General features: G+C 36.4%; 1 protein-coding gene across 1 annotated transcript in view; it reads right to left on the reverse strand.

Moving 5' to 3' along the window:
* Positions 1-592: 592 nt before the first annotated feature.
* The window catches only part of CCDC73 (coiled-coil domain containing 73), a 62,367-nt gene continuing 40,623 nt past the window's right edge, over positions 593-22,336 (reverse strand). Inside the window, 9 exon segments of the mRNA XM_032690534.1 lie at positions 593-947; positions 4,039-4,172; positions 7,108-8,637; positions 9,743-9,911; positions 11,400-11,435; positions 13,638-13,769; positions 15,276-15,386; positions 19,517-19,621; positions 22,161-22,220. Coding sequence (XP_032546425.1) covers positions 741-947; positions 4,039-4,172; positions 7,108-8,637; positions 9,743-9,911; positions 11,400-11,435; positions 13,638-13,769; positions 15,276-15,386; positions 19,517-19,621; positions 22,161-22,220 — 2,484 coding nt within the window. The 3' untranslated portion in view covers positions 593-740.

Here is a 22,336-nt window from a genome sequence, read left to right on the forward strand (position 1 = left end):
TGTTTAGGTTTCCAGTATGAGGATCTTTCTTTGCAAGAGTTGTGGGGAGGAAGGGAGGGAGGTCCAAAAAATGGTAGTGCAAGTAATTGTAAAGTAAGAGAAAATTTCCCTTCCAAGGGAGGAGAAACCCACTACAGTGACCCAGTTAGAAGTGAAGTTTTATGAAGCCAGATCTGGTGCCTTATCTCTGTAATCATACTTGGTGCTTCAGTGTTGAAAGAAACCTTATTGATACAGAATCTACTAGGACAGATATGTTTAAATAATTTGGCAGTAAAGGTAAGCAGAAAAGTTTTCTGTTCTTCTGCCACTCAGAACTGCTGGAATTAGTTGTAAGTAGAAACCATTGTATTCTGAAACAGTTGTATGTGATCTTGCTTGAAAACTGAGCAGTCTGGCAGAGAAAATGAATTGAACTATTTCAGCCAAAACTTCTGATCAACAGGAAAAGGGTACAGTTAAGTAGTCGTTTAATTTTACTTAATATATATTAAAACATTAACTTAGGAACTTGTTAACTTTGGGCAAAGCCAACAGTAACTTGAATTTGATTGCAGAAACAGAGCTAACATTATTAGTAGGAACTGTATCCATTTTTGAACATAAGAAATGTTTATATGCTGTATTAAACATGAAAGTACACATATATACCATATTCTAAAGGAAAACCTCTACAAATGTGGTTTAGGTAAGTGATCTGGCTATGCCTAAAAGACATGCTTATCTCCTGACACTCATTTTCACTGGCCTTCTTCATATTTTCTTTTTCTTGCTGAATGAAGTATCTCCAAATTCAGGAATTTCTCAATATCTACTTGGTTTTGTATAATGGAGTTCTGAAGAGCAGAGCTGTCCTCATCTCTGGGTGCTTTTTCACTTCTTGCTGGAGTTACAGTCATGGGAGAAGACTTCTGCTTCTGCTGTAAAGCAGTAAATCCTTCTTTCACCTGACAGAATACAAAAGTAGCAGTTGATAATCCAGTGAAATTCAGGGGCAAAGGGTTTAGATCACTGAATTTTGTTAAGCACTAAGCAAGCAAGGAAACGTGAACAGGACAATAAATTAGTTGGAAAAAACCAAACATTTCATTTGAAGTGTTTGCTTCATATAGAAAACTTGATAATGACAAATACACTTTTATGAACCAAACCTTAACGTAAGACTTAGTACAGGAGTATGATCTAAAAAAGGACAACCTTGTATTAGAATGCAGATTAGCAAAATAAATAGCTTAATTAAAGAGTTTAATGTTGCAATTGACATTTCTATGGCTATGCAAGCATTTGATTAACAAAACCCAAAACCATGAGGTTTATAGTGTTAACTCCCTCTCCGCTTCGCTGTATAGATTAGAAAGCAAAAATCATTAATGCAAGGTCTGTAATAGGTTGGCTTTTTACGTTAAAGATCTTTTTGTTCCTTTAATAGTTTTAATTACTGTTTGATAGATACTTCATATCTATGCAAATCAAAGACAGATGGCAACACAGTGGGGAAACAAGTTTTTTGCTCGATGAGCAAAAAAAACTTGGGTTTGAACGATGAGTTCTCCACTTGCAATCTGAGACCCTGTGGCTTTTGTGGAGGCCAACACAGCACCAGCCACCTGCTTCATTTTAGCACATGAATTTTATGCTAAAACCTTCCCTCCCCCGGTGCACAAGCATTTCTGAAAGTTTGAAATGTGAACAATGGAATTCGTGCAAATTGTTCGCTTGGCCTGTTGCATTTGTAACAGTGTTACTGCCATGCAGCTGAAGTTACTGATACTTCAGGTCAGTAATGACTGTCATCTCCATTTCCATGAGGAAGCAGCTTCTTCACTGGAGCACTAGAATTTTCCTAAGGCCTCAGCAAGAAATAGATCATATTTCATTGCAAGCCACTAGTCAAAATCTCTATGGAATACCATGTGGGGCTGAACCTGGTCTGATAATCCAAGGTCATTTTGGTCTTCCACATGTGGAAGTGAAATTTTCTAGTGATATACAGCCATGCCACGTTACTTGGATTTTACTGAAGACAAGTGTTTGGACCTCTTTGGACAAGTAATTGCAGTTAGGATACACACACACACACACGTATTATATATATATATAATACGTGTGTGTGTGTGTATATGTGTGTATATATATGTATACATGTATATATATGTGTATATATATGTATATATATGTGTATATATATGTATACATGTATATATATGTGTATATATGTGTATATATATGTATACATGTATATATATGTGTATATATATGTATATATATGTATACATGTATATATATGTGTATATATATGTATATATATATGTATACATGTATATATATGTGTATATATATGTATATATATGTATATATATGTATATATATATGTAAAATTTTAATATAATTCTGTGACAGTGGGTTTAGAATAAAAACATAATCTCAGCTGTCAAAACTAAAAGGCCTCAGCATTTTCATAATAAAATACAAATAAAATGTGTCTTAGTGCCAGCACTGAGTAATATGGCAACATATGGGACACATGTAAAAGCCATTGATTGCTGCACACTGAGGGACTTGTGTTTAAACTGAGCTGAGGGTTCTTACCTTGGTATTTAGGCAAGGACAGACTAATGTTTAAAACAGTTCTTAATATTTTTACTAGAATTCTGAGTGCACCTGTAGCATTTGTTTACAGTTTTTATCCCTTTTCAGAGCACTGTGCTGTGGTTGAATGAGATTACCCAAACTGTAGAAGGCTTAAGTCTGCTCTAATTACAGTCATACATATTAGTCAAAACAAACTGCTCAGCCCATTTTTAATCTCCCAGCAGCTTTTTCATATCCATCACAAAAATGATGGATTTGAGGACAGAAGGTATTACATTGACACCAACACAGAAGGGAGGGAGTGGCCTGCAATATCCCAGGCTGAGATTTCATAGATATTTTCATAGTATTTGGAAAATACTCTGTTCTTGTCCATCTCCACTTTTACTTAGCTACTGGATAAGGAGCTTTAGTTTGGAGGTGACAAAGCAGACATGACCACAATCAGTGAAATACAGCTTTGCTTCAGCTGTAGGTTATGTAGTGTAGTTCACTCAGTAAAATAAAAGAGACAGAGTAAATACCACCACTATGGTGAAAAATCCACCCCAGTGTCATTCACAAATCGAGTCAGACTAGGAAAGGTGAGTAGTTTAAAACAGTCTTCCAAATTTCAGAGAATGTGAATGTTGATGGCATTGAGCTGATTGAGTCTTCAGAAGTCAGGCAGTGTTGTCACTGAAAACACTGTACACCCTGACCTCAGACCTCAGCCAGACACAGCCTTAACTACCTGAGAAACAGCTCTAGAACCTCTTCTAAAAAGAAAGGTCAACTGCAGCTGTAAATAATTGTATCACTTTTGAATAATATGTTTACCATTAGGTCAAATTCTCATACAGCAGTTACAGCTGTTCAAGCTCCAGTCTTGCACAGATCTGAAAATACCCTTGCTAGTGCCATCCTGGATAAAGTTGTCTTAGAGGGAGGGAAACATTTAATTTTCTGCTTTTACACATTTGTGTAATGTCATCCTACTAAATAGTAAGAAATAACTAAATAGGGCATCCCAGAACTGCAGCATAAGATAAACAGATAAACTAATTCATAGATGTTCTGAATTTTTGTTCTTTTACATATTCTTTTAAATAACATAGTCTTATCAAGTAATAAATGAAACAATGTTTTTATACTTTTGCATTATACTATTTATTTTTTTTTAGCTCCTACTTTTGCTGTAGGTGATGATTTTTATTAGGGTCTACAATGAACTACCCTCTTCCTCCCCTCCCCAACAGACTGGTTAGCATCTGTTTGATTCATATGCTGTGACTTTTTCCTGCTGCTTTCTATCAACCTTAATTGTGAAAAATGGTGTCTTGTTGCCCTTCTGATATTATTTTGGAGATTGACTCAGCCTTAAAGTATCCAGATGGGTACAGTTGTACAAATATCTGTGGAATTAGCTCACTGAGGTCTGGTCTGCAATATTTTTAATTGACTTACATGTTCTGTGGGAAAAGAGGAATCATAAAAAGTCTTTGCTATAGCATTCCATTCTTCACTAGGGGCTCCCTGGGGGTCTTGGTGGATATTAGAGGTATTCAAAGTGTTGGTAGCTCTGTTAGAACTGGTAGAACCTGATTGACAAAAAGGAAATGGTAACAACTGCAATTTAGTCTCCAGGCACTAACTGTAAAGTAACTAAACTGGTTTAACTCTGATCTTAAAAAATCAAATATTTTTGGTTTAAATCACTGGATCTCTGTTGTAGGCTTTTCCCCTTCATTTTTTTTTTCTTTCACATAGTTCTGCATCTATTTTTTCTCTAAAGATGTGGTATGTTTCTACTTTGACTAAAAATGTTTCCTGTCATTTTCACATATTAAGCTAATGACAAAATAGTGATTTAGAGAAAATGTATTCTAAATATTCTAAGTGAATACATTTTTTTCAAATACTTATTTTAAACTCACCTTCTGATAATTATAGTAAAATACATGAGTACTGCCATCCTTACCTGATATTCCAGGGCGACTTGTAATAAAAAAAGACATTCTTAACACAAAGTTTACACAATCAAAAAGCATTTTAAAAATTAAGGAGGTTTTTTGGTAGTGCCTGTATCTAATGTTTCAAGAGGTCAGGCTATAACCATCTACCAAAGGTAGGAAGGACAGATAAGTAGATTAATCATGGCAAAGTATAACCCTCCAGTCCTGCAGAGGTTTTATGCACTGTAATAGACTGTTGAAAGCAATATCAAGTTCCTTGCAGGATGAAAACAGAAGCATACTTTCACAATTCCAGTGCAAACAGGAGCTGATTTGTCACTACACAGATGCCTGTGATCACTGCATCAGTAGTAAAAATCTGGTTTGCTACAAAAATACATGTTACCTCATGGGTATGTAATAGTTATTTAAGAATACTGTCATTTTATCTCGGCAGAAAAATGGTTATGTGTTTGTTTTCTTCTTTAAGCACTCTCCAGGAAGATCTATCCCATTCCCAGTTCATTACTCTGTTTACTGATGTGGAGTGGCTGCTCTCTGGGAACCAGAGTGGTATAAACAGCAAACTGCATTGTGGTTAGGCAGTAAAAGGAATTCCCTCAGATTGGTTTACTCAGCTCGTTCACCAAGGCTCTTCACCTCCAGATCTCTCATATGGCAAAATTTAAAAAAATATAGGGATCCACATGGAATCTACTCCAGGTTTGCCTTTTGGGAAAAGATCTGGAAACAAAACAACACAAAGCCTAACCACAATAAATGTTGGGAGCTGCAGTGACTCACAGGTGCCCTGACAGGCAGGTTCTCCAGTCTCCAAAAGAGGTGCAGGATTTGGAGAGGTGAGCAGGCTCAAGAAGGGGCCTATCTAAATTAAGCAGAATGAGGCACATCTGGGATGCAGACCAAGATCCTCACTGGAGTCCAAGAAGTGTGGTCACTAGGCAGCTCATTTGGGAATAAGAGTTAGATTAAAATCCCTACCAACTCCTTAGGATAAACTTTGAGTCACGAGTAACTTCTTGGAATTGCAGTGTTTTGCATACAGAAAGGTTTCTGACAAGGAGAGGAGGAGGAACACATGGAAGAACTTCAGATAGTTCTGTCTGTTCTTCCAGAAAAGATCCATGCAGAACATAACTATGCATTCATTTGATTGAAAGAATGATAACAATCAAAATTCACATTATTACAAGAATTAATGTACCATGTGAGATTGGGATCCTGCTGCCTTGCTACCACCACTATTGTTTTAGGGACAAAGATACTTCTGAAACTGAGCTTCAAAAAATGGTGCATCTGAACACAAATATGCACAGGCAGGACACAAGTACACAAACAAATTTGCCTGCAAAGCTAAATTCATAACACCAGAACAATGTAAAGAAACCAGACTGCTGGTTTTCTGTCTCGTTGCCACTGGCTGCAAAAGTAAGGGATGGGAGTCCATCCTTCTCTTGGTTTGTTCAAGGGGCAAAGCTGAAAACAGTACACCAACAAAAAGACATAAACACCCTGTACTGTGGATCCTGCTCTTCTGAAAAACATCTCAGCACTCAAGGCTCCATTTTTGTATAAAATCAGGGGCTTTCTGTTCAAGAGCTCAAAAGACCTGCCTTTTTAAGCTTACAGCAGGCATTAAGAATAGAATCTGCATGCAAGCTCTGCTGTGAGAAAGGAAGGCACCACTTGTACTGTCTTTTGCTCTGTCCAGTTACTGAAGTAGAGGAACATCTACAGTTGCACTGGAGTCAGATTACTGTGGAAATAAAAATGATGCTTTTGTTACTTTGCTCAAAGATTGAGTTTAGAAATGGCTCTTTTGGTAAATAAACCTAGGGGTAATCTAGAAGTTAATGTTATTGCAAAACACACCTAAAATACAGTTTTTCCACATTTCAGTAATGATTTAGAAACACGTGGAATAAAGTTCATATTTGCTGTTTTTCATATGCAAAATATTGCTCAACAAATAATAGCCAAGTGCCAACTGTAGGAGATAAAAAACCTCTTTGAACACTCCTGAAGCTCGGTGTGTTTTCCAGAGCTTGAAAGAATATAAAGTCTTTTCACACATTCAATACACTGATGGTTTGAAGTGTCCATCCAAACTAGAGATGCACAATAAAATAAAAAGTAAACCACCTCTAAACCCCATTCAAAGAAGCATATACTGGTTCAGAAGCTACCCTAACTTTGATGCAAAATGAGAGCACTGAATAAATTCCAAAAGGTGCTCAGTGTTTTTTAGATCCATGCAGAGAACTGATAGAATATGCTCTATATTAGGGTTAGAAATCCCCGTCAAAATTCAGTTTGTCATTGCACTGATGTTCTTTTAGAAAGGGAAACATGAGAAAAAAATTATTTAATCAACTAATTAAACCAACAAAAGCTGGTTAGTTGCATTCATACTATAAACAGAGAAATAGCACATTTCAATTTTTTTGCCATATAACTAAAAAATTAGGGTTACATTTTTCTACACTAAGATACAGAAATTTCACATTTTCATAATTTTTCAGTATGTGGTTCAAAGCATAAATGCTTATTATTTTCTCACCTTGTCCTGTTTCTCCCGTGTCCACATTTTCACTGAGATTTTGACACTGTGTTTTTGAAATAACCTTTGTGTTTTCCACCAACCATGGTAGTTTCAAAAGGGAAGGTTCCTTGGAGGCTGAAGTCCATGTAGCTTGACCTCTCATTTGATTTACTCTTGAACAAGAACCGAGGTCTAAAAAATTGAAGTATAGTGGAGTTTTCTCAGCTTTTTTATCTGAGGTTGAAAGATCAAAGGATGACCTTCCAGTTATGTTTGCTAAATTTCCAGATGTTCTCATGGGTAAAGAGCATGATTCTTTCAGGTGACCCTCAGCAAACTTCCTTCCTGGAACTGTACTGTTCAGCAAGTCTTTTTTCTCTTTTAACAATGTGTTATTTGTTGAATTATTAGTCTCCAGGGAATGTCCACTTTTGATGGAGTGTATCTGAGTATCATCGTTAACTTTTTTGCATGGAATTAGTTTATCTGTACCAGCTCTATCTGTTGGGGGGGTTTTATGAGCAATTTCAAGACCATCAGCCTTTACTGGAGGTGTGGTTTCAGCATTGAATGTGCTTATATTTGTAGCATTCCCTGTCTGTTTAGTGGTGTCTTGTTCAGGCTGCTTGCTGGGCGTGTCACCTGCATTTACTCCTCGTTCAGTTTTTGGGGGGCACAAATTGAAAGTAGCTAAGGCAGACACACTGGCACTGTGTTCTTTCACAGCGTCATCACCACTTGCATTATCACCATACACAGTTGGTAGATTTTGAGCATCAGTTGCTGGAACTCCACTGCTCCCCAGTGCACCATTTGTGTTTATGTTTCTGGCATCATTTCTATCTTCAGCATCTGCATGTATCTGTTTAAGAGGAAGTTTATGGAAACCACTCCAATTTAAGTTTTTTTCTGTTCTATGTAATCTGTTGCCCACATAATTGTCACTGGTCAGCAAGCTACATTTTTTGTATTCTGTTTGAGAACTTTCTTTAGTGTAAAGCAGGATGCCAAAACTTAACTCCTTGGCTTGATGGTCACCAGTACCTCTCTCACACAGAGAGTTCTTCTCAGTGCAAAGAACCACTTCAGCCTCAGGATTGAGTGCTTCAGGTGTAAGGACACTTTTGCTGTGTTGTATGGTATCTGATTTTGTGTCTGCCTTAGCAGAAGTTGATTCAGCTGTAGCACTGCACAGTTCTTGCTTGCTGGAGTTGGTCTCCTGATTCCCATTTTTCTTGTCAGCACCTACAGGCTCAGTACTGTCCAAAAAGGCCTTTCTTTGCGTGTGGCCTCCTGCCAATGGCTCAGTGCTGGCCTGTGGCTTTTGTTCTAAATTTGTGTTGTTTTCATCCAGTAACATTCTCTGTGTTGCTCCTGGATTTTCTGCCTCTTTGCTCCCAGTGACATGCATTTCCGAGCTCTGTCCTTGGGTAATTAAATCAGTATCTGTGCAGAGGGTATTCCTGGGAGAAGCCTCCCTTTGCTTTTCTTCACAAGCACTAGCAACATTAATTTCATCCTTAGAACTGTTTTCAAGACCTTGTAAATCTGTAGGGTTGGTAAATGATAACCCAGAGGTTATGTAATGCTTTATTTTTACAGTTTTACAGTTTACAATTTCCAAAGAGATGGACTCAAGATTAATATTGATACTAATTTTTCTTATCTTATATTACACATACAAGCCTAACAAAAAGTTATTGAAGATAAGTATTGCACTATGGTAGCTTGCAAAATATTTATAAACTGATAAAACAGAAAACATATTAACATTCTGTATATTTTAGATATGGCTTATAGTTGAAATAGTTCTCAACTGGTATCTGTCAGCCTTATTATTGAAAGGGGTCTTCATAATGAAATTGTAACATTATTTCATAATAATGTGAGTCTATATAAAGTTTAAGCCACTCATTACTACTGCAACTGTATTTGTCTTTATTTTTGAAAGTGGCATTTTTAACTAAATGGAAAACAAAGCCAAAATAGCTGTTTAAGGGACACACCAAAAGGAACTTGATAGTAGTGGGCCATTTCAATACCAGAAGGGTGTTTTCCAAAAGATGCATTGAAGGCTGTGAGCACTGATCCTTTAAACCAGTCACTTTGCAGTTAATAAGCTCTTAAACTTCTGCTTATCTTTGCTACGTTTTAGAGACTGAGCATTAGAGACTAAGTACATTTCCTTTAGGTGGCTTCAAAAAATTACTTACTGGAGTTACAAAGTGCTTTGTATAGACAGGTATTGTGATTATCCACATGAGCAGACCTTCCCTGCCCTATGCAGCACAACCACTCTCAGCCTTTTTCATTGTCTTGTGGGAAAGGGAAGGTCATTGGTTTTGCTTTCAAACATTTCTATACACGTTACAGTTCTTCCTAAGCCCTGTTCCCTTCTGAACAAAGCACACAGAACATTGCAACAGCCTGAGGGCTTAGAGCACACAGACCCTTCTCAATGCCCCAGGGCAGCCACTGGAAGTACTGGTGAATTTATCATAGATGAGCACTACTCACACCAAGAATTTTCCTGTTGTTAGTACAAAATCGCTTCACTCAGGATTCGATCATTCTCATCATGCACTGTACCTGCAAACATTTATCCTTCCTTCAACAATACTACTTATCTCTGCTATCCATGTGAGGTTATTACTTTGTTCTGTCTGTAATTCCTCAGTGTTTGAAGAGTGGTCTCTTGTGTTTTTTACTTCAGTTTCTTCTTCATGTCCACAATTACCATATTTTCTTATTACAGATTGTATAAACTCATTTTCTTTCTGAATAGCCTCTATTTCACTGTCTTTTGTTTGTTCTTGACCACTCTGGCATAAGAAGGAACAAATGATTATACTATTTTAATAATTTAATACACTCACTGATTAGATCTAAAGTTCAGGACTTTGACTTAAAATTAATTTTACAATTCTGCTGGAAAACAAAGACCACTCACCTGAAGTATAAAAAGTTAATGTTAATAAGAGGGAAATAAAAAAGCAGACTAATACCTTAGAAGAGTAGGAAAGAAATTAGGTCCTGCTATTACAGTCCACAAAGTTACAAAGACTGACAGAATTTCTCAGTGGAAGGAATATGTGTTGTGCACGTGCTGACTGGATCATTCCCTTTCTCTGATGGCCAAATCAGTGACCTGCTCAGTAATTCCATGCAGGAAAAGCCTGCAGGATTGCTGTTGACACCCAACACATGTGCATACACACACCTATTAACACCATTTTTTCTAACAAACCACCTAGGACTTTTCACTTAATTTCACAAGCAAATAAGGCTCATGAATTTGCAATTCTTGTAATGCAGTTCCTCATTCCCTCCCAGGTGGCTTTTTAACCCAAATTTGAGTCAAATTCAACAGGAGTAGAAGCCTGCAGGATGCATCTACATCACTGTCTAAATCCACTACTGCACCTGTATTTGTGTACTTTTGAAAGCTACAGTCAATAAAGCTCTGTGAAAACTAGGAGCTGAATAGTGAAGAAACAACTTAATAAAACCCCACCAAAATAAAAGGAAAAGGAGATGCATCTTTTATCATCAACAACTGTTCAGCAGCTGAAGACAGGAGCACGTGCTGGCTCCTGCCCTAAAGACAGGATATAAAAGTAGGCACGTGTGGGAGGGAGCTTAGTCACAAAAGATGTGAGAAAAAGCTGAGGATACCTGGGTGAGTGGAGGTGTTGCAGAGGGAAGGCTGGGATGTGGGAGGGGGTTACAAGTCCTGTGCTTGGGCACTGGATGTGTGGGGAGGACAGAGTGTACTGCAAAATGGAGGGAGGCACGTGGACAGCACTGGTAAAAATGGGACTACTGCAGTGGTGGCAGAGTAGGTGATGCAAAACACAAATCTGCAAGAAACAGCTTTATGCAGGTCACAGAAACATCCTGATGCTCCCAGCTTTGCTGATGTGGGGGAAGGAGACATCATGGTGAATAGAGGAAGGTCCTAATATAGTTCTCCTCTACCAAATACTCCAGCTTCAAATTGAAGTTTCAGTTGAAATTTCTTCCTCTTTTTCTCATCTTTTATTATCAGCTTCCCTGTCATTCTGATTGGGAAATTGTGTGTACTACATCTTTTTGTTTTCTAAGTTTTTCTTCTTTGCTCTGTATAGCCTTGGCACCACATTTTCAAGCTTTCTGAACACACATACTAGAAATTTCGTTTTTATTTCAGGAAAGCTGTAACTCTTTTATAATCTTTTGCTTCTAGGAGCTGTTTCCTTAGACAGAAACACCAAACACCACAGTATAACTCTTTTGTACAGTTATAAAACAGCTACTGCAGTGGAACTTACCACATTTGTTGGTATGGGCTGAACTGCTGAATGCATCTGAAATAAACAGGATAAAGAAAGGCATAAAGGTTACATGATTCCTTTCCAGATTTTCAGATGGGTTGAATAAACATAGTTTTCAATAACTTCAAATGGCCGTTCAGCCCTGCAAAAACAGGTCCAAGATGCACAAACTAAAATACCTAAATATCAAAACTATTAAACCTGGATTTTAACTTTTTGCCTGTGATTTAGTAAAATCTAAATAAGTAACATACATATACCTCAGATGACCTTTCCCTCAACAGATTATTTCATACTAGGAAATTCAAAACCTGCTCAAAACCAGATCCCTCTGTACATATACACACAAAAGAATTACAGTAACCCATTAGTAGGTGTAACCCTGTTCTCTGTTGGTGCACAGCTGCATTACAAGTCATATTAAACTAAATGTGAAGCAGGGTAAGGTTAAATTAAATTGCAATCCAAGTCTGTAATGAGGTCTGATATTGTATCTTTCTTTTAAAAAGGCCCTTTGCTTAATTACTATTCCAGAGGTGATAGGTATGAAGAAGTTTACGTACATTCTAAGTTTCGTGCTCCACAAATAATTGCAGGGATTTCAGATTGCACTAGGTGTAAAAATAAATATATGCATATTTCCTTACGACACTTGGAACCACAGTCAAGATCTAAATCACAGGCAACCCCTTTCCCTTTTATGTTTCACTACACACTGACTCATCACTGATACCAGGTGGAATTCCACAAGTCAGTACAATCAATATGATCTGCTGCAGCTCCTGTAATTTCTTGGCAGTGTCCCACTGGAGATTTGACTCAGTCCAACCTGCCTAGCTTTGGAAATCTAATGATTGTACAACACAAAGTGGTGTGGTAATTTGCCATAAGGTAGTGTAAGATGTATATTTAGAAGACATCTGAGACTTTTTTTCCATTTATGAGCATAGCTTTAAGCTTTTCTGCTTTCAAACCCACAGTGTTATCTTAGTAAGCACAAGCACTGCTTATCATGAACGACTGATTGCATTGATTCTGCATCCTAAACAGAACTGATATTTTGTTTTCATTCAAGGAATCAATGATTTTTAAAAGTTACACCCTTTGCATTATACCTCATAGAGTTCATACAGCTTTGGCACAATGAGTAAGTCTAACTTCCCTTGCATTATTAAGCACAAAACAGCAGATATGCTTCTGTGTGTGCTTGAGTATGAGCTATAAACATACATTGTGAAGAAATTTATTTTAAAGTTCTTCCAAATTCTAAAATATTTTTGCAGTTTGCAGTTTTACTGACAATTAATAGACTAATTCTAAAAAAAATAATCTTTCTTTTCAGTCCTAGTGTCCTCCTATTTTCCTCAATACTGAAAGCAAAATTGTATACATGAAAATGAGTTTTCTCTTCTTTGAAGGGTAAATCATTATTTGGATGGAAAAGTTAATGAAAAAAAGGATATAACCAATACTAAACAGAACAGTTTAGTACAGTTTAAATACACTCATTGCACAGGGAAAGGTTCTTATGGCTTCTGACTCTTCCCATTTTTTCAATTTTATAAAAGGCTGGAATACAAATTTGCAATCCAGTTTAATCATGGGATAACACAGAGCTGCAGGGCTCTTCTTTTTGTCCCAAAAGACCATCCTCATGTGCTTAACCACTTGCTGACTTCTCATATGTGCTCTGAGTCCAGAGCTGAACATGGACTTGGTTCACCCAGCAATGCAAGCTCAATTCTAGTTGAACCTGCACCACATAAAACAGTCTTTCACCTCCTATACTCATCACCTGTTGAGTTTGCTGTGCCTTTTAAAGGCTCTAAGTGACATAAAGGTTGGAGTTTTTAAACTAAAATTAGAACTTCTATAACCTGTATATTGATTAAAAAGAATCTTCTGATTTGAGAAACATGCATGCAAAATATGTCTGTGAAATTGGATTTAGTGGGTTGTTTAAGGTAACTGTATGAATAAATTTATTAATGAAGTAATATCTCAGGTTTTTATGATATAAACACCCCTCTGCATGAAAGGGGAACATTCTCTGGGTACAGTAAATTTTAATGGTATTTTGGATCATTGATAAATATCACAGATAAATTTTTAGGTTTACCAATGTCAAAGGAAAATCAGTGGACAAGACAGACAAGATCAGAAAAACTGTCATATCTCTTATTCTCTCAAATTTTTAGAGACATGGATGGTACTGCAGCTGGTAGAGACACTTACCTGCAGATTTTCCACTTGCTCAGAATGCTGATTTCCCTGAGGAGGATGATAATCTCCAAGATGTCCATGAAGTCCTTTAAGGGAATTCAGCTCATTTTTAATAGCATCTATTTCTCTTCTCATGTTTTCCTCCTGTAATAATTGAGAGTACACAGAGCACACAAACACTTTACTGCATGTGCAGATATGTAAACCAGCATTTAACAAGGGTATCAACAGCTTAGAAAATTAAAGTAAATCCTTAAAAGAAAGTATAGATGCTGAGGAATTTCTCTGTACAAAGTAATTGAGCTCTTTAATTCAAACCAAATTTTTAAGCACGTTTCCATTACAGATTATACCTTTTATGAATTGGGTTTGGGTTTTTCCCCCACCATTTATTGCAAGTAGCAACACTCAAAATAAGTGAGATTTGTATTTGTAGCTTTCTTCCTTTTTTGGCTCAAAGATAAACATGATTCTCTACCTACACTGTCAGGAAACTACAACAGCAAATAATTTGCCTGGCACTTTACTTCTGTAAATAGCCTCAAGTATCCAATGCTTCTTCAGTGAATAGGTCACAATTAAATTTTTGTATTTAGGACAAGCAGGATGGTCCAAACCACAAGTTTTGAGAAGGGCAATTTTACAGAAATACCTTCACTTCATTTACAAAGATCTCCAGAGCAGTGTATAATGTTAACTTTACCAGTGATGCTGCTATACTTTAAGAGATCAAATTTCTAGTTAGCCATAGCAGAAATATGAAAAGGGGAAAAAAAAATCTTATAAAGAATAATTGCAAACATTCCTGAGAAATAAGCAGAGCAGATCCCATGTCTATACATGAAACTATGGTATAAAACTCTCCAAGGAATCAGGGACATCAAATTCTCTCAGGGAACTGAGCATCAGAACAGTTTAGTTATTTTGTAGCCTCATGGTTGCAGTCATCTCCATAGTGGCTGCACTCAAATGGGTTAGCCCTAGACAACAGGATTACAAGGACAACTTTGCATTATTTCCCCACAGCTTCCCTGGAAATCCATCTACCAAAATCAAAACCTTTCTGGCAGAAGGTGCCAAATACATAGAAATAAAAAAGACAGACTATTAAACAAATGCTGCTTAGAGTCTGGTTTCCACACACTAAGCAGATCTTGTCTTATTGAAGAGGTATTAATCTTTCCTACTTGTAAACATGCATTTATTATTGCAGACAATTTTTACAGCTACAGTGTTTTGCTAATTGTTTTGGATTAAATAATTACAGAAGTACTCTTTAGAAGTAATGAAGTTGTAGAAAGAATGTCAAATTGAAGACAAATTATTGTTTAGGTGTAGACAGAAGTGAATTCACTGAGAGGACATACAAGACATACACCTTTTCTTATCCCCTTTCACCCTCAGTCCACACTGAAGAATTCCTGTCAAATCAGAACTGCAGGAAGAGCACTGACCTTTTAGAGCACAGAAGTCAACCTAAATCTACCTTTAAAAAATACTCATCTCTAGAAGAATCTGTGTTACTGGAAAAGAAATTGGTTTATTGTGTTATTTCTGCAATATTTTCTTGGCTTTTAGGAATTGCCTGAAATGCTTGATGACTATTTCAAAAACCTTTTAATACTCTAACATTTAATTTAATAAACCTACATCTTTTTTCCAAGTTCTTAGTGCTTTCTCATGCTCATTCTGAAGATTAAGGAACTTTTCTTCATTTTCCTTTGCCTTCTCCCTTTGCAGCTCATTATCTCTTGCAAGGGCCTGCAATAAAATTAATTATCCAAAAAATAATCAATACCACATTAATGAATTTTGATGTGTTTTATGTTGCTTGGACCTTTGCTTCTAACATGCTGGAAGTGCCATACAGATCAGTGATAATGTGCTATCTCAACAATAATTTTCATAAATTAACAGAAAGGTGCTTATAGTTTAGCTAACAGGAAACAGGGGGAGGTTATGAAAAAAGAAATGGCTATAAAAGGGTATAAAAACACTTGCCATTATTCAGTTTCACTGCATAAGTTTTAATGTTCTGAAAAAGTAATATAAAGTCAGGAGATGAGAAATATGAAATGTAGCATATCTAGACCTGCTGTACCTAAAGGAAAAAAACTACTGTATACTGAAAGAAAAAAATTATTTTTCTGAACAGTTTTTCTGTCCTAAATTGTTTATTAGCCTCTCTTATAAACCGTATAGTCTTTATATTCTAAAACATACCTACTGGAACATGAAGTATACATCTGATTATCCTTTAATTTATTTTTATTAGGTCACTGACATAGGAGTGCACTGAAATAACAGTAATACTAAGTTTTATACAATCATAACTGTACTGGCAACATTTTGGGGTTAACTCTTTCAGCTTTACCGTGATAAATCAAAGCGAGCTTGTGTAAACCAACAGTGTCTTCACACGCATTTCAGGTACTCTTGGAATTTTTATCCTATCACATTTTTCTAGCAAACAATATGGAAGATAAAAGACTCACTGCATCCATGACCTACCATATACTTGATAATGTAAACACAACTTTAATGCATGCAGCTATATGGCCAGCTACATATTTATGACTCTGCTGAGTCTCTTCTTTGAAAGTCCACTTGAAAAATGTTAAGTTACAGAGGCAAGACTCCAAAGCAATTCGTTTTTACTAAATCTTTTACCTAAAAATGAGTCTACTTGCTTCACTTAGCATCAGTTTTAAAATGCCTGCGTTAATTTAGCTACAGTATTTATAAAAATATGTCTTACAGATATTAACGCTGGGAAAATTCAAGCTACCTTGCACTTTTGTACACTTGGGAGATGTTCTGTGTAAGAACATAATGGACCTTCTTTGATAGATTATACAATTAAAAAGATGAGATAATTCAACAATACATAGCCTGAATAAGCACACTGTGATGTAGCATCTTTCATCCTGTTGTATAAACAAGGAATCCAAGACCTCCTCTCTTGGATAAACCCTGCTCTTAACTCCAAGGATGCTTTTACTTGCATCTCAAATGCACCCTCCTCAAAGATGGAATATCATGGTTATTCACAACAAAGCTCTTAGGGCAAAATACCTGAACTGATCATATGTTAAAAATCCACTTGTACAGAGAGGGGGGGACACCTGAATTCCTGGCATTCTCAAGTATTCTGTCATCTGGTAAAGAGTTGTAACTTGTTTTTCTGAAGTCATAATGGCATTGGCATCCTAGCACTAGGTATGCATAGGCAGAATGAGAAAGGATCCTTTGGAACATGACCTGGTAAGTGTTCTGTCATCTTAAGCCTAAAAATAAATGGTCATTTCTTGTGAGTATAAGAATAAAAATATTTCCATGGGACTGTACAATCACTCCTTTCGTTTTTGGGTTATTCTGAAGAAATTTTTTTGCTCGATGAGCAAGGCCCACAAATTTGACAGGGAAGTGGAACAGAGCACAAGAATAGTACATAAGCTTTAGATCCCATTTATCATATTGAGGCTCTAGAATCAATACAGATGAAATCAACAGTTCCCAAATTGGCATGAAAGTGCATAGACATTCAAGTCATATATTCCTATTACATATATATATATATATATATATCTCCCTATTTTTTAAGTTCCATTTGATGTTTTAAAAAAGTGACAATGCAAAATAAGATGCTAACTTTGTCTCATTCCCTGGAATATCCTGGTAATTGTATAATACTGTCAGCCAAACAAGTAGCTGTAAAAAAGCAGCAATATTTTATGACCACTGTTTTAACTGAAAGGCAGACACTTCTGATAAATCCAAACAATCCCATGAGTTCATCTGGAAGGAACAAGAACCTGTCACATTCACTTTTAATATCACACTGGATTTACATCATGCTGTTTAAGGGAATCACTGCATTTTATGCATGTATTTATCAGGTTCACAAAAAAATACATCTATTAAAACATCTAGCCACTTCTATGTCTCCAGATGTGATCTCATGAAAGCTTATCACTCATATGTGCTTTTATAAATGTTCTGAATCCTTTAATTCCCATTCTCAAGTGAGAACATCTTGGTTTTGAGATTGCACAGAATCATCTCACAAAACCCAACTGGGACCAAATCTTGGCTGAACTTAAGTGGCACAGTGGAGCCTAAGAAGGAATATTTACATCAAACTAAGCATCAAACCAAGAGCCTCTTATTAGTTATCCATGTCTTGTAACACCAATTTCATCTAAAGTACTTATGCCTGCAAGAAATTACCTTTGAAGGCTGCACTGTAGCTTTGGTGATTAGCAATGGTTTGTGCTGTAGTTGGAACAGCAGGAAACAGTAATAACTCCCCAATCTAAAATAAACAGACCCAAACCAAAGCAGGGTCTCTAATCAGAATTAGTATAATCACAGTCAGATATCAATTTTTGGCCTGAACAGGCTGCACAACAGAGACTTGCACTCAATTCATACCTTAACAAGAAGAAAACAAGCTATACTTGTAGACATTTATGTGCAGTCTTCAAAGGGAAGATTCACAGATACCACTTACAGTTTTAGCTGGAGATTTAAGGCACACTATAAACTTTATCTGAGATGGGAAACAATAGCTCAGAAATACTATTAGAAAAAAGCACTTTTAGAATACACCTGCTATTGAGTAATGCTGACACAAAGATTCTAAAGGGCTCCCATATTATGTAAGTTATCATCAGTAAGGTTATATACCAATTAAATTATCTTGAGCTGCTGGTTTCATTTACAAAGTAATTTCAATGATCTTAAAAAATAAAAAGCACATTACCTTCTTACTCTAACAGAAAACAGTATTGTATGAACAGCAAGGAATCCAGCTGTTTCTCTGGACCCAACATATAAATAAGAGAAGTTACAGAAAATCCTGCTGCTTTAGGCAATTCTACAGCCAAGGGACTGTTCAATTAATCTTTTAATTCCTAGAGAAATTTTAGCTAGTTTCTGATGGAGAACATAGCTCACCTTTAACCTTACTTGTTTAATCAAAATGCAAAAGTGCTATATTTGTGGCATAAGGCAAAATACTTACAACTATTAAAAATCAAAGTAAGACTTATGGGAAGTTAATCTTATTTAAGATTAGCATAGAAGCATTTACTTAGACACAAAAGTATACATGCAGACTGGAAGTTTAATTTGAAATTAACTGTCTTAGTTCAAAACCTTGGCCTCACAGGCCAAAGAATGGAACAGTTGTGGTCATGCATGGACAAATACTAGATAATAATTATGAACAGACCAATTAATGGTTGTACTTGAACTCTGCATGGCACATCTGGTGGGAACAGATATGACCTTAATCTTTAGTGCACCGTGGGCCAATCTGCTGCTGAAATGTGGAATCCAAACTGTTCTGAGCTACTTTTACATGCTGAAAGAGGAACTAAGGAGTGCTGGAACTCCACACTCTCCATGTGACCATTTACCACCTCTAGAATAAATATGACACCAGACAGCACAGCAAGAAAGGGCCAAGGATATGCTCTTCCTTAGGCCCTCTGCTCTAATAAAACTGAGGGCAAGCACTAGCTATGACTGAAAATCTGAAATTTGAAGTGTTTTCCAGAAATTTATACCAATATGCAAATTACAAGGAAAAAAAAAGTCATAAAATAATTTGATTTCAAAATACTTGAAAGTAAGCCCAAAGATGCTTTGGTTTTACCCTCCAGAAATGGCTGCTAGGAATGGCAACCATGATTTACTTTTGGGAGAGAAGTAAAAGAGGGAAACCACAGCCTGTGCTTCAAGGTTCATGCTGACAGTTAAGGAGCTGAGGGAGCAATGGAAGTGAGGTCAAAAGTTCTGAAAAGCACACAGATGTCTTTAACAGCCCTGAACTTAAAAATTACATAAAGGATAGTAGCAGCTTGTCTAATCAAGAAAAATCTGACCTGATATTCCTCCTTCAGTGCATTTAATTCACTTTCCATTCTGACATTCGTTTGGGTTATTCGCTGAAGGAGCTCCTGCACACACTGGAGAGAGCTGAGAATTTCCTTGTTAATACAAACAGAAGAGGATATATTAAGATTTTTGTTTCTACAGTTTAAACATTAACGTGTCTTTTAGATTATTTTTTGTTTCTGTCAGTGTTTCCAAAATCAGGCATATAAAAAAATACTCCAAAATCAGCATTGGGGAAGAGTTTGTAGGGAGAAATCAGAACAACACCCAGTTTTTCTGGTCTTTTGCCTTGGAGAAGACAACATTATCACGACTTACTATGACTTACTCTTTTTCAGAGGATTTTCTTATATTTAAAATGAAATCCACTAATACTTTAAACACACTTCAGTGAAAATCTGAATAAAATATATCCAATCAAACCCCACTATGAGTTCAATTCAGGACAGAGTAATTTTATGTTACCATATCGCAGTTGTGAAAAATATGGAAAATCCCAAAGAAGTTACTCCAGTAATGGATTACCCTTATGTGACATTATTCTGTATCTCCTGAATTAAACCCTAATAGATGTGAACTATCACATATTAGCCTTGCCATCACATGGTGCAAGTATATCAGATTTTGCTGTCACTGTGTGATGGTACCTTCATCAAGAAGGTATATTGTTACTTTATGAAGAGTGAATTCTAAAAAAGAGCCACCTACAATAAGTTGATTAAAGTGCCATGCATTTACAAACCCATGGGTGCTGCTGTTAAGTTTGTTGCAGTTACTTGAAAACTGAGAGGGGGAGTCATTTTGTATCAAACACTACAGAACACATTCCCAGAGTTTCAAAGACAGAGTGAATGATCCAGACAAGGCAACCTCTACTCCCTAAAGAACAGTTACAGCAGTTGCTAAAAGAAGACCTGCCCAGGAAAAAACACTGAGTTTCAGACAGAAGGCAGTCTTGAATGTGCTCAGAGGCTTCAAAATACATTGAGAACAAGATATTATTAAAACAAACACTTTCACATACTTGCCAAGTGCTTTCAAATTACTCTATTTTTGGTTCTATTGGATACATAGAAACAGTTGTCTACTAAAAAAAAAAAAAATCATTATTTTGAGTGTGCTCATTGTTTTTCATGCATGTATACTCTTATGCAGAAATAAATATTTTTGCACTGAGCCTTACCTAATGTTTGCTTTAATTTTACAGCTAGAAAACTGAACTGCAGAGCTGTTGAGTGTCATCTGACAGGTCAGTGGCAGAGTTGGCCATGATTTTTAAATCTAGTACAGCGTTCACCCAACTAGACCAGATTGCTTCTCTGTACACAGTTCAGTTGAAATCAGCTACAATTTTAGACAGCATTTCTCAGCCTCAGCCCAAGAACCACTGAAGCCAACGTTTCAGCTGATCCAGATGGTGAATTATTAGTGCTCCATAACACAGAAATCCCTGTCTTCTAACCCAAGCTCTTGGAGAAAACACAAAGTGTATCTCTACACCAGAGCCCTCCCCAGACTCATAGCAAACTCCTCCATATGTTAAAAGTAACCTACCAAACCAACCCCAGCAATTCACACCAAACAAAACAGAGACACAAAGCAGAGTCCTCCTCTTAGATAACACATATCAAATATGCATGTGAATTATGCTACATGCATCTCCACAGAAATGCTTTTAGTGCATTCAGGGCTGTGAGAGTAATGAGGCCTGAATTTGTCTCCCTTTTTTTTTTCCCCCTGTGTTTATTGGCAAGTGTTTTTTTTAAAAAAACAGGGTTTTACAGACTGGAAGAGTGCTGCTGGATGAGCCTCCAGTGTGTACACAAGCAAGCTACTGCTTTTGTCCTTCCCTGAGAACAAGAATGAGACACTTCCCTGACATGTTCCCTGTAGACTGAAAACTCTACAGCTGCTCAAGAAAAGTAAAAAAAACAACCACCCTTTTTAGGCTTAATATTCTGCAAAGCAGTGTATTATGCTGTTATTGCAGGGAACAAAGGTTTTTTTGCTGTGTTTGATACTTGACTCCATATACCTTGGTTTGAATACCAGCATTTGCTCTGGAACATACCTGAGTTAGCAACAGAAGGGAGTCTTAACTCTGTTCAGGCAAGTGTAGATGGCATTTTACAGTCAAAATGTTTATGTTCTGTATGAAAGGAACATTATTTCCTTTGCATACAATTGACAAATTATTCCAGTTTTACCTGGTTTCAACACCAATTTCAACCATTATTATAATAAATAATAAGGTAAATAATGAACTGTTGGCCACCAGAAAGCAGAACAACAAGCATGTTACACCAGCCTTTCTGCTTATCTGTACTGAGCTGACATGGAGACAACTGTTTCATGGGAATACCAAGTTTCTCCCAGCTGAACTAAAAAACAAAAATTTAAGACTTGAAATGAAATAAAGTGTCAAACAAATAGACTTTGTTCTGGTAATACTCTTTCTAAAATCTGAGCAGTAAAATCCCACTTATGCTACTATTAAAATATTCCTGTTGAGTAAACAACTGAATTTAACTAATTTTTGTAGCTTAGTATAATAATTTAAGAAACTTAAACACGAAATATAGCACTCAGAGTTCTTAAGTTATTTAAAGTAGCAAAGCTGTATTAACTCACCAGCTTTTCTTCTTTAATGTGAGTGTTTTCTTCTTGAATTTTTTTACTAACTGCAGTCTCCTTAAAAAAAAAAAAAAGGAGCATGAAGAACAGTAAAAGGCATTTAAAATTCGTGTCAATTTTCCTTAGTAATATTGTATTAATGTGAAATAGAGAATCATCATGAGGCTATTTAA

The sequence above is a fragment of the Chiroxiphia lanceolata genome, chromosome 6, assembly GCF_009829145.1.
Source record: "Chiroxiphia lanceolata isolate bChiLan1 chromosome 6, bChiLan1.pri, whole genome shotgun sequence".
In the NCBI taxonomy this organism is placed as follows: Eukaryota; Metazoa; Chordata; class Aves; order Passeriformes; family Pipridae; genus Chiroxiphia; species Chiroxiphia lanceolata.